Below are 14,156 nucleotides of genomic sequence, written 5' to 3'. Positions count from 1 at the left end.
TTTGGATTTAACGCGCGTCGGCAGACGTTGGCTCGGCTTGTCAGGGAACGTTGTTCCTGACACACACGTGTGGAGTATTTATGCTGATTGACTTATTTTGATTCTTTAAAGTGTCGACACTTGGTGAAGTGTATTTCTGTTTTCCTGCACCGCAGAAAAACGTCCATTCCATTATTTTTGGCATATTTTATAATTTTGATTTAGTCACGGTGTGTCAATGAAGGATCGCATTCTTGTGTTGGTGGCAGCTGTGCTGGTGCTGCTGTCGCTTGACCCTGGGAGGGCATTCTATTTTAATCAAAATGGTCAAGATCCGATGAGTCAGGGTCAAAACGGCCAAGGTCAGTTTGGACAGGATCAGAACGGTCAAGGTCAAAGTGGAACGGGCCAAAGTCAGTTTGGACAGGGTCAGAATAGTCAAGATCAGTTGGGACAAGGCTGGACAGGTCAAGGATCTGTTGGACAGGTTCAAAGCGGTCAAGGTTATTTTGGACAGGGTCAAAACAGTCAGGGTCAAGGTCAGGTAGGTCAGTCAGGGCAAAACCAGAATGATCAAAATCAGAACTATCAAAATTTTTTTAACCAGTATCAGAATAGTGAGGTTGTAGATCTTGGCCAGATAGGGCAAAACATCAACCTTGACGACATCAGTCAGCAACTTGCTGGACAGGGCCTGGACCTTGGACAGTTAACGCAAACCCTGAATAGTCAGGATGGAAACACACAAAACAGTCGCCTCATCAACACTCAGATCGTCAGAGGAGAGTTAACTCAAATCCCTGGAACCAACGCATTTGCTATAATTGTAAACAACCCAGGAATGACCGTGATGATTCAAAACATGGCCGTCGCTGCGGTGAATACCATCAAGGAGCAGGACATGATGTTCTACCTAGCGGGTAAACATATTTTATTTAATCTTCTGTGTAAAAATATTTCCACAAAAATTGAAACATAACAGCATAGGATGTTTGCTATTTTATTGATATGTTTGTACAATTAATTCTGTCCTTTACATCCTTGAAAATGTGAGAAGAGCGTTCTTGTTTCATGTATGGGAAAATGTGACATCTCATACTGACAAAGCAACAACAATTGTAACGACGTATCACAGTTTGATACCTGCTATTTTTTCATAAACAGGAAAGAACTGACCTATTCAGATAAATCATAACTCATAAATCATAGTTCAGTACCGTGTTGTAGCATGAAATACAGCTGAATGAGCTGATGTCATCTTCTGTAATGTTAAGAAAACGACGTTTCGGCGATTTTTCCTATTCGGTAGATGAATTCACTGGAGTCAGAATATACTACGTGTTTCTATCATTCAACCTAAGCTGGAGAAAGAATATACTCCAAAACATCGTATTCCTCACATTACTGTCAATAATCTTTATGTGTACGCCATTAAAAGATGAAATGGGCTTGTACACTAACCTAAGGTTAAAGTGTTCGCTCGTCATAACGAAGACCTGGGTTCGATTCCCCAGTTGGGTACAATGTGTGAAGCCTATTTCTGGCGTCCCCCTCCGCCAGTTTTGCTGTAATATTGCTAACAGCAGCGTGAAGTTATGCGCACTGTATACTAGGACACAGAAGGTTCAAGAATGTGCCCAAACGTTGGAGACTCCCATATACCTCGAACTATCATTACATACTTACAGTGACATATTGACGGGTGGAAAAGATCTTGCTACGCATGTAGTTTTTTTTATGGAAGTTGAACATATGCAGGGTCATTTATGACATGACAAGCAGAAGATGCCATGTAAAACACGCCACATCCTGTTAATGGCCACGGTATCATCAAATGCTGACTTTTTAAATTTAATCATGACGGTACAGACATTTCCGGTTAAGTGAAGAGAAGATTGATATGAACAGGTGTTGACACAACGGAAACGGCATCAACTACAGCGATGAAGGCGAGGTTCACTGCTACGAAGGAGAAAGCTGTTGAGATGGGCAAGGAGGAGAGGGTGAAGAATGTACTCATGGACGATCTTATTGGCCTGTGAGTTGGATGATAAACCAAAAATGGTAGTCAAGCATATATACTTGACAAAAGTTAGGGATATTGGTATTTTTATGACTGATATTACATCAGTGTGTAAATGGATAAATAGATCATTATTTATCCTTTTAATAATTACATATATCCCTAACTATTTTTTAGTCCAGTATATATTCTTGATGGGATAATGCAACCAGATTTCCGACATTAGTTGGTAAGATCCATTTTGATGCGTAAGTGATAGCAACAATTACTAATCTCGACTTAGAGTGAATGATGACTGGTCATGAATTTATTCATGTTTTATCAGAAACCATGATTGAATAATAGAACTAGCAAACATCAACTTCAGTACAAAATTCACATTAATCTCACAGTTCCGTAACTTTGAATTACCCGTGAAGATCCCGGTTTGAATGGATCATTATCAACCCATTCGAGGCGACTGACGGGATCGGGTGGTCGCTGACTTGGCCGACACATGTCATCGAATTCAAACTGGTAGATCGATGCTCATTATGTTGATCACTTGATTGTGTGGACTAGACTTATTTATATAAGATGGAATATACAAATGTAATGTACAAAAAGTACCTCTAAGTGATGCTGGTAAGAATCGATGACCGATGATAAAACCAGAAATACAGATGTTATACTACAAATTTAGAAACATAATCATGACAAATTAGGAATTCGTGAGTTCAAACTAAAGTAAACCTAACTAGAAACCTAACTGCTTCTCATTGATGTATATCTTTAAAAACGTAGGGGATATTCAATTTTGCGAGCATGCCACATGCCACTTCACACTATAAAAGGTGATGCATATCCATACAGATGAAACGTTTCCAAAGCAATGGAATATTATCACATTTTCCCATAATTTCTCTGCATCATCTGTTTCCTCATTGGCTTCATCGCTAGCACTTTATCAATCTTGTAAATCCATATCCCTTGCTCTTTTAATGGTATATTTGATAATGGTGGTCCAGTTGTTTTAATGGTATATTTGATAATGGTGGTCCAGTTGTTTTAATGGTATATTTGATATGGGTGTCCAGTTGTGCATTCGATCTTTTGCGATGTCTCTGTTGGAAATACAATTGATTCCCATCCACGCGGGAACGATTCCCATCCACCCGGGAGATGTCCGATTGCTTTGTTTGGTGGCCTGACAGACGAGGGTATACTTCAAGGGGTTTCACTGCATACAATCTTCAGAGAGATGTAATCGTTCATGGGTATGTTTCCAGACTGAATGTCCCCAAGGTTCAGATGGCAAGTGTCATGAACTCCCTGTTAGGACAACTGGGGGTCGAAATGAAGGATCTAGAGACACATGATGACAACTGCGACCAGTTCATTAACATCGAGTGTAACGGAGCATCTCCATATCGCACCATGGACGGCAGCTGCAACAACCTCAACAAACCTCTGTGGGGAAGAGCTTTTATTCCCTTCAGGAGGTTTCTAGATCCAGTGTACGATGATGGTAAGAGAGGAAGAGCATCAGATACACCTGTCTGGGATAGGTACATAGATATAATAAATATTTTGCGATAATTACATGATAATTGCATTGTGGATCATGCAACTTGTGCATGAACTACTCACCATTACACTGACTGGGGATCAATGTCTGCGAGACGAGCACATACATAATCGGTGCCGAAAACATATAAATATAGCACCGAAGACCTAAAATAATGAACCTTTAAATAATAACTAAAACATTTTTTAAATGTTTCAACGCGATTTTCGTGAATGGTCATTCTTTGTATGTATTGTAGAGGTTTCCTCCCCGAGGCAAACTGCGAAGAGTGGGAATCTGTTACCCAGCGCAAGAGAAGTGAGCTTCACGGTCCATGAATCTGACGAAAACATCGGCGTGCAAGGTGCAGCCTCGCATCTGCTGATGCAGTGGGGGCAATTCCTTGACCATGACATCACAAGCACCCCCATACAGTCAGGTAAATATATCTCTAAACACATCACCAGCACCAGTATATATACTGAGGGAAAGGAATAAAGGATCACAAAGAAATAAAGGATCACATATAGGCACAAGTATGCTTTACGGTTTTTCACCTGCAAAAAAATAAAAAATGAAATAAATAAGGAACATGTGTGCTTTCGTGTGATTCTTTATTTTTCCCCCTCATTATATATACAGGGGAACATTTTTTCATAGGTTTTGGACTGACCATTCAATCTTTCTATGTATATGTACACTTGCTCGGAACTATGAGTAGAGTATACATAGGCTGTAACAATTCTAGCAAAACTGTAATCAGTCTCTTACTGGGTTGAATCAAGACTGTAACCGGGCATTTAAATATCACTGATACCTGTCTGTAACCAGACAGTGACATGGCGTTTTCAGCACTTTTCTACATTTCCGGGAACGGTTTTCTTTACATCAAAATCCAACCTGAAATTTCTAATAGCCCAATGGAAAAATCAGTAAACATATCTGTGATACAGCTGTATGCATTTATCAAATGCTGAGGAGAACAAAGAAGCAAACACTACATAAATACAGTGATCCTAAATTTACTCCCACATTTTCACACATTGCGCAATACAAAGCGTACAGAGAAACTTGGAAAATGATAAAGGAACACTTGCACATTCACGTGTTCTCTTATTCGTTGCCCTCAGTATTTACTCATGTTATAATGCTGTAAGTATGTATTACGATGTATCAGGTGTCGACGGGTCCCATGTCCGTTGTTGTACAGAGGACCTCAGTGAAGACAGCAAGGCCAAGATCAATATGAATCCAGAAGACAGGTAACTCTCATGGTTAACAGTAAAAATTGTATTCATTCATTCCTTCATTCCTTCCTTCCTTCCTTCATTCATTCATTCACTGGATGGGTTTTATTGTTGCACTGTAGACGTATGGGGTTATATTGGGATCTAACGTTGTCTGTGAGCAAAGTTTCACAAGAAAGTTGGTACGCTATTGTGAGAGTTTTGTTTTACGCCGCTAGAGCAATATTCCAGCAACATTACAACAGGGCACATGAGAAATGAGCTTCACATATTGCACCCATGTGGGGAATAGAACCAGGCTTTTGGCGTGAAGAGCGAGCAAGTTGCTACTCCACCTGCTCAAAAAGGTTTTACGAGATCACTGGTTTCCATTGAGTTGTATGAGTACCAAGGTAATATCCACTTCTGCGATACACCTTCGTATTGTAAGCGACATTAAAACTCGATCCTAACTTCATCTTTATTTACGCCCCGTGAAGATCTGGGTTAGACTTAGATTTCAATAACCCGTGCTTGTCATAAAAGGCGACTAATAGGGTCGAGTTGTGAGGCTCGCTGACTTGGTTGACTCGCCACTGGATCCTATTATTCGATGTTGATCATTGGTTCACAATCGAATACTTACAGAGCTACTACACATACCTTTATCAGTATTTATATGTTGTACTATTTTCTTGCAGAGATATCTGCTACCCCATCACTATCCCTGCGAGTGATCCGATGTTCAGGCCTCGGAAATGTATGAGCTTTGTCAGGTCAATCCAGGTATCCAACGCCGAGTGCAAACTGGGTAGGCTGTGTTTGTCAATGTTGATGATTCGGACACAACTCTCCCTTACTCGACGAGGGAAACTACCCCATAAAAAGTAGATGATAACAAATTTCCATATTCAATTCATTGTTGGAGTTATTAGTATATCATTAGCTTCAGCTCTTCTATACATTTAGAAATATTTCCATTCTAAAAGTCTCTGACAATTAAAGCAATTATAGCTTTATAGCCCTGGAAGTAAGGGAGTATCGACTTTTATATTGAATATAGTCTATTTGAATTTATTATTTGGTGATCAGAATGCTATAAAATTTCTGTTTACATGCGATATTAAATAAATACACCTCAATGTATTTCAGCTCCAGCAGAACAATTAAACCAGATTACAGCGTACATCGACGGCTCTATGGTTTATGGCTCTTCCATAGCTGAAATGAGGACTCTTCGGGCCTTTGATAGGGGTAAATGACCTATTTTGTACATCACACAGTGTATATTGATGAATATATATTCCAACATCCCAAATGTTAGGGCTTCAAGCGAGTGTATAATCCTTCTAATATATACTTGCATGTTTGAGTAGAAGTTCAAAAATACATTTATAGAACTACTTTTATGGCAAACATTTTTACAATACTCCGTGAGCATACCGTACAGCCGGTGCTTTGTATAGGAACAAATGCCCTTTGCGGGTGACAACTCGTATCATCAATATTTGAGCGGCATTTAGAAGTCTGTATGCTAATATAAGACAAAATGTGGTGGATGTCAACTTCCTCTTTATTGTTTACACAACGTTTCTGGGCTGTTCCTTGCCCCTTTATCAAGTGGATAACATTTTGTCTTATAATATTGCCCCTTCGTGAGATGTATAACATTTTGTCTTATAATAATTGATGATGCTCCCTAAACACATACTCCTGTCAGAATCGTAAACTGATTCTGCTGTTGGCAGGCTAGTCTTGTGGTTGTTCGGATACACTTCCTAACTGTATGCAGAAACTTTTCACATTGGGTGTATTTGACCAACAAGATGTCTGTTTCAAGGTCTGCTGAAGACGTCAGCCAATGACCTTCTGCCGGAAGACAAAGAACCAAGTTGTCGAAAACAGAGTGCAAAAGATTACTGCTTCAAGGCTGGTGAGTCTATCTTCAAGACGACATTCCATGACAGCAGGCCATGGGACGACTTGCAGAGAAAAACTCGATATGATATTAAGTTAACCTTGTTCTACGTCTTAGGTGTGACGCAATCCGTGATTCTGTGGAAGGTGTTCAGTAACATTTGCAATCCATAAAGGGAAGAATTTATTGATGTCCAATTCTTTATTGTGAAGCACGCGACGTTATATGAGTGTTTATTTATTGTTTCATTACATGAACATCTGTATTTCAACTCACATTGGCGAGTGTGTGACAGATAACAGACACGGTTCTACAGTTCCTAATTCTGTCTGCAGGTGACACCCGCGTTAACGAACAGATGGCGTTGGCAACCCTCCACACCATCTGGGTGAGGGAACACAACCGTATGGCGAAGGAGCTTGGCAGCCTCAACCCTTTGTGGGATGACGAAAGGTTGTTCCAGGAGACCAGAAAGATCGTGGGTGCCAAAATTCAACATATAACCTATAAAGAGTTTCTGAGGAAGGTTCTCAACGGAAGCGTTCTCAATACATTCGACATTAACCCCAAACTTGTTGGCTTTCAAGACACGTATGACCCCAGAATAGATGCTAGTATAAGGAATGGATTTGCCACTGCAGCTTTCAGGTAAAACATGATATTGCGAATAGACTAGTTCAGGTTGTATACTCTTTAATGGGAGCATTTGGGAACATTTAGTTTGTATATAGTACAGACAATCCAGTTATTAACATCATGAAAATCGAGCTAAGCAAATGGGATACGATGACGCCTGTCAACCATGTCAGCGAGCCTGACCAACCGCCTCTTACGACAAGCATGGATTACTGAAGATCAGTTCTAACGGGTGAGACATGTGTTGAGACATGTATTGTTACATACTGACAGGATTAGAGTTGTCATGGGTGATTGTACGGGTCCATATAAATCTATAGATGCTATTTTCTGCCAACTGATGTATATATTTGTCCCATAGTCACATATCGCGTTATACTCACTCACTGTACTCAATGACTTCAGGTTCGGACACTCCTTGGTGAGAACCATGTTTTCTCAGATGAATACTGACTATCGAGGACATGAGGACTTGATGCTCAGCAGGAGTTTCGGTAATACCTCCTACGTCATAAACGACAACGGCGACGGCATCAACCGAATAGTGCGTGGTCTTGTCACAGATAACATCAATAAGTTTGACCGTTACATGACTCCACAGCTGACTCAACACCTGTTTGAAGATGGCGTTGGTCATAGCCTTGACCTCGCGGCACTCAACATCCAGAGAGGACGCGACCATGGGTTGCCAAGCTACAATGCATGGCGGGAGTGGTGTCGACTTCCGGTGGCTAGGAGTTTTAGTAAGGGCTGGGACGGACTTGCTGATCTTCCCCAAGATGCTATCGACAAGCTGAGAGATGTTTACGAGTAAGTATATACGTAGATTGATACAGTGGTCTGAATCTCTCATCAATATGTGTCACATTCAGATATATCAATGCACTTAAGGCGAATGCAAAGTAACTCGATCCGTGAAACCGTCAGTGGAAGTATTTAATACTTAAATGAAAGAACGAACGAACCAATGGCGATAACGTTACATGTAACATCAAAAGACCTGCGACTTAGGGTGGTTAGGAGCTGTCAGCAGTCTGATAGTGTCACTCGATGGCCTAGGGTGGCTAGGTGCTGTCAGCAGTCTGATAGTGGAGCTCGAGGGCCAAGGGTGGCTAGGTGCTGTCAGCAGTCTGATAGTGTCACTCGATGGCCAAGGGTGGCTAGGTGCTGTCAGCAGTCTGATAGTGTCACTCGATGGCCAAGGGTGGCTAGGTGCTGTCAGCAGTCTGATAGTGTCACTCGATGGCCAAGGGTGGCTAGGTGCTGTCAGCAGTCTGATAGTGTCACTCGATGGTCAAGGGTGGCTAGGTGCTGTCAGCAGTCTGATAGTGTCACTCGATGGCCAAGGGTGGCTAGGTGCTGTCAGCAGTCTGATAGTGTCACTCGATGGCCTAGGGTGGCTAGGTGCTGTCAGCAGTCTGATAGTGTCACTCGAGGGCCAAGGGTGGCTAGGTGCTGTCAGCAGTCTGATAGTGTCACTCGATGGTCAAGGGTGGCTAGGTGCTGTCAGCAGTCTGATAGTGTCACTCGATGGCCTAGGGTGGCTAGGTGCTGTCAGCAGTCTGATAGTGGAGCTCGATGGCCAAGGGTGGCTAGGTGCTGTCAGCAGTCTGATAGTGTCACTCGATGGCCAAGGGTGGCTAGGTGCTGTCAGCAGTCTGATAGTGGAGCTCGATGGTCAAGGGTGGCTAGGTGCTGTCAGCAGTCTGATAGTGTCACTCGATGGCCAAGGGTGGCTAGGTGCTGTCAGCAGTCTGATAGTGTCACTCGGTGACCTAGGGTGGCTAGGTGCTGTCAGCAGTCTGATAGTGTCACTCGATGGCCAAGGGTGGCTAGGTGCTGTCAGCAGTCTGATAGTGTCACTCGATGGCCTAGGGTGGCTAGGTGCTGTCAGCAGTCTGATAGTGTCACTCGATGGCCAAGGGTGGCTAGGTGCTGTCAGCAGTCTGATAGTGGAGCTCGATGGTCAAGGGTGGCTAGGTGCTGTCAGCAGTCTGATAGTGGAGCTCGATGGCCAAGGGTGGCTAGGTGCTGTCAGCAGTCTGATAGTGTCACTCGATGGCCAAGGGTGGCTAGGTGCTGTCAGCAGTCTGATAGTGTCACTCGATGGCCAAGGGTGGCTAGGTGCTGTCAGCAGTCTGATAGTGTCACTCGATGGCCTAGGGTGGCTAGGTGCTGTCAGCAGTCTGATAGTGTCACTCGATGGTCAAGGGTGGCTAGGTGCTGTCAGCAGTCTGATAGTGTCACTCGATGGCCTAGGGCGGCTAGGTGCTGTCAGCAGTCTGATAGTGTCACTCGATGGCCTAGGGTGGCTAGGTGCTGTCAGCAGTCTGATAGTGTCACTCGATGGCCAAGGGTGGCTAGGTGCTGTCAGCAGTCTGATAGTGGAGCTCGATGGCCAAGGGTGGCTAGTTGCTGTCAGCAGTCTGATAGTGTCACTCGATGGCCAAGGGTGGCTAGGTGCTGTCAGCAGTCTGATAGTGTCACTCGATGGCCTAGGGTGGCCAGGTGCTGTCAGCAGTCTGATAGTGTCACTCGATGGCCAAGGGTGGCTAGGTGCTGTCAGCAGTCTGATAGTGGAGCTCGATGGCCAAGGGTGGTTAAGTGCTGTCACCAGTCTGATAGTGTCACTCGATGGCCAAGGGTGGCTAGGTGCTGTCAGCAGTCTGATAGTGTCACTCGATGGCCAAGGGTGGCTAGGTGCTGTCACCAGACTGATAGTGTCACTCGATGGCCTTGAATGGCTATCAGTCTGCTGTCAGCAGACTGACAGTGTAGCTCGACGGCTTTCGGTGGCTAGGTGCTGTCAGCAGACTGACAGTGTAGCTTGACGGCTTTGGGTGGCTAGGTGCTGTCAGCAGACTAACAGTGTAGCTCTGTTGCCAATGGTGGCTAGGTGCTGGCAGACTGATAGTGTAGCTCAATGGCCTTAGATGACTAGGTGCCGTCAGCAGACTGATATTGTAGGATGATGGCATTGATCGGAGCTGCCATTCGGATGCCTTGCCTTAGCTGTGATTTCTTCCAATCCGACATGATGAATCTAAAACAGTGTTGACGGTGGTCTCTGAGAAACAGTTACTCGAACACTGTATGGTACACAGAAGTAAGCGTTTCAAACTTGTATTCTATTGGCTTATCCAAGCAGTGCAATACAAAATACGTCACACAGAGTGTCCGAGCACTACAGTGTAGTACAGAAGATGATATGACATTCTGGTCACCAGTTAGTTTTAAGCTACGCAGAACTGAGTTACAGTTAGTGACATAGTGATTACTTACAGGACGTGGTAACTTTTAAGACCAACTTTTAGAATAGTGCAAGAAAAAGAGTAGTCATATGCTTGCTGTTCATAAACGTGCTCTATTCGCATGTTAGTTGACCTAATGTTTGTTTCGATTCCTAGACACCCTGATGACATTGACCTGTTTGCTGGTGGCATATCTGAGAATCCCATCAAAGGTGGATTAGTTGGGCCCACTTTCTCTTGTATCTTGGCTCATCAGTTCAAGGCTCTCCGCCACGGCGACAGATTCTTCTATGATCGACCTGATGAAATTACGGGTTTTACTAAAGGTAAATCAGTAAAAGCTTCGTTTGTAGCTTCAACAAGTCATTCTTTTAATATGTTGTCATTCTTCAAGGTTCTTCAAGGTTCTTTGTCGGTAGCTTTTCATCTCTCTGTTGTTGTTTTGCCGATAGGAGACTCCACTGAGAGCTTCAGTGAAGAAAGCTGATCATGGTTCTCTCATGGTGCCAATGAACTGTTGTATGACAAGACGCTGGTCAGCCATATTAAGTCTGTTTTTTCCGTTGTTTAACCCAGCCATATCAAGTCTCAGTTTTGTTCGTTGTTTAACTCAGCACTCCCAACATCCCCAATACCTCCATACTTCCACGAGCCCAATATGTAGGTTGTCAAAACAAATATTCGTATCAAATCCGATAGACTGACCTGGAATCAGTGTCACAACCTAAATCTATAGGCCTGACCATGTGAATGCCGGTATATTGATTAATATCGATAATGGTTTACAGATGTTTATGACAAAGATGTACATGCATTTTCCAGATCAAATTAACGCCATCAAGGTGACCACCATCGCCAAGGTTATATGTGACAACACGGACGTTGAGGCAATGCAACCTGACGCATTCTTTGTTGTCAGAAACAAGTAAGTTTCAGATACCAGTGCAAATTGGTATTGTGTTAAAGGATTTAGTGACACAAAAAATCAAATGTATGTCCTTATCTAAGTCCAGTGGCGATATACAACGAAACCACACACTTGAGAAACGTGTATCAGTGTGTGAAATGGAACCGGGGTCTAGGGTAATCCTGCCCTGATTGAGGGGTGTTTATGTGGAATTGAGACCTCTTTCCATCAGTTGCTCAAGAGTGAGGCAGAACCAGTTGTATAAAACACTTTTTCGTCGAACATATCAAGTGCAATGTAGTTCTGCTGAACTAATACATTTCGTCAGATTCATAACTGAGGCAAACAGATAAATTAGTTAGGAAAACAATAAAACAATAAAACAACAATGACAACAACAAAATCAATATATCTAAAGGATGGTGCACGGACGTTATTGCTCAGATTCCTTTCAATTCGTTTCACAAAAGGTTTTTCCCCCAAGTGTTTGTTAGATCCATTCTACTCAGTGAACCTGATTTACCATTATGCTGCGAAAATCTGAAATGCACTAATCTTTCTCTGACGATTACTTTTCTGATACTAAAACACCAAAGGCCAGAAAAACAATAGGAATACATACGTACTCATTTACGATGGGCGAAATTGTAATTTGATGAGGCCATGGGGCCCTATTGTAATCGTTCAGATTATTATTATTAATTACCATTTATCATTCATTCATCATGTTTGTATCAAACATACCTCCTTAATGCTCCGAATCACTTACAAAATCCACCCAAATGCCCACCGAGGTGCAGATATTCCCCTTTGGGAATCTCTAGGCTCTGGGCCCAGTAGCAAAGGAGAAATAATTAAAAATTAATTCCAAAAGTTCAAAGTTTGACAGCAAATATCTCCAGAACTGATTGTTCCAACACTTCCAAATCTTTTGTACAGTTGAGCAATCCAACAAGTTTGTCTGAACGGGTCAAGTCGATAATGTACCGTTTGGCACTTTGTTTTCAGTATTTGGCCATGTTTTTAGCGGTGTTCTGAGTAGGTTTCTCGCAAAATGTGCTGATCTCGAACCATCAGCTCTAGACTTTCCAAACTTCCCATAACTGTTGTCCAGAAATCATTGTGAAAACTCCGCACAAAAAGTGCCAGCATGTGTCTTTGATGGCCGCCATATTGAGTGCTACTTCTGCGCCAAAGTTTTCTTCCAAAACTTTCAGAAAACAAACTTACCAGGTGAAAACTGGAAAGTGTTTTTTTATGAAAAAACCCCAATGTATCACACAGGTGAAGTCCTGATGATTCCTGTCCAGAAAAGCCCATTTATACAGGCATTTTAATCTCCTATTTTCCCTCCGGGTCATGGTAAAACTTAAAGGGTCCGAGGTTGTATTACTGCAAGTCGCTCGCGTGTCAAAACGTATCCTGGCTGGGTTCAAGCCCTCGAACAGCCATTCCTCTGTAACCAACCGTTCGGTTTCGACTATATATGTATGCTCGTATGGTACATGTGCCTATTATACGTATGAACTGTACACAAGTTGAGATTCTATTTTGTCCACTGTAGTTGCTGTCTTCATGGGTTTTCTGCAGAGCACAATGAAAGTTGTCAGTATGTATCTCAAGAGTTTGATGATAATTTTTATGCTAAGGTGCATGTAAAAGGTACCCAAAACTGACTAAGTTCTAACGGCTTATTGAGTTCTATTGGGGAACACGCAAGACTTACTATGATGTCCTGCATTGTTGCCATTGTTGATTTGCAGGAATCAGCGAGTGAGCTGCGATGAGCTAACCCAGGCACCGTTGGTTGCGTGGGCTGAGGACCCGGTTGTCCGGAGACAGGGATCTCAGACATGGAGAATCAGCGAGAGACTCCCTGAAACGAAGAAAGACAACAACCTCGACTGCTCAAAGAGCATTTATAAATATTTTGCGAAGTACCTTTGTAAGAAATAAACACGCACTATGCCGAGAAGCCGGCCCTGGAAGCAATTCAAAAGACAATATTACATAATGAATGTGCATTTGAGAGAAAATATCTTATTTTCTGGATGAACCCGACGTTACATAAAAAACGTATCTCGGGTTATGTGAGAAATAGTCCACACATGCGACGCTGCTGTGTCATTTGGTCGAAGGGAGGCAACTCTTGGTACCTTCGCCACACATGCACTCACAATTGTCCATGCACTGACTAAATTAGTTGACGTGATCGTTGGATTGAAAACTTGTTACATGGTGTGATTAAAGACGTTTCGACCCACAGATGTTGTCTTTCTTTTCAGTATTTATAGAATTTAGTCAATTATTCAAATTCATAAAATGTTAAAGTAACCGATGATCATTTTCCATTTTCACTATGTCAGAATCATTTAAACAGTTCAAAGTAACCGCAATATTAACGAAGAGCATGTAAAATTTCCTGGCGAAGGATGTAAATTTGGTTTTAAGTACGCTCTAATAATTTCAATTTATCAAACGAAATCACACAGACTAATTCTTCCCATGCTGACACAGTTATATTCTCCAACACCAACCTTTACAACGACTCCACACAATACAACACGCTGCAACAATAGTGAGTATGGTTTTACGCCGTCGTCAGCAATATTCCAGCAATGTTACGGCAAGGGACACTAGAAATGTTTACACATTGTTCCCATGTGGATA

The 14,156-nt window shown here is 42.5% G+C and overlaps 1 protein-coding gene across 1 annotated transcript; it reads left to right on the top strand.

Moving 5' to 3' along the window:
• The first annotated feature begins 217 nt into the window (after positions 1-217).
• On the top strand, positions 218-13,442 carry LOC137266066 (peroxidase-like). The gene is made up of 13 exons (XM_067801566.1): positions 218-899; positions 1,888-2,017; positions 3,271-3,509; positions 3,808-3,987; positions 4,726-4,810; positions 5,476-5,585; positions 5,927-6,028; positions 6,615-6,707; positions 7,028-7,340; positions 7,734-8,138; positions 10,736-10,905; positions 11,402-11,504; positions 13,250-13,442. The coding sequence occupies exons 1-13, from the start codon at positions 218-220 to the stop codon at positions 13,440-13,442; spliced, it is 2,805 nt and encodes a 934-aa protein (XP_067657667.1).
• Positions 13,443-14,156: the final 714 nt, after the last annotated feature.

The sequence above is a fragment of the Haliotis asinina genome, chromosome 15 (assembly GCF_037392515.1).
Source record: "Haliotis asinina isolate JCU_RB_2024 chromosome 15, JCU_Hal_asi_v2, whole genome shotgun sequence".
NCBI lineage: Eukaryota > Metazoa > Mollusca > Gastropoda > Lepetellida > Haliotidae > Haliotis > Haliotis asinina.
Note: the sequence above shows the minus strand (reverse complement) of the source record. Positions and strands in the feature narration are given on the sequence as shown.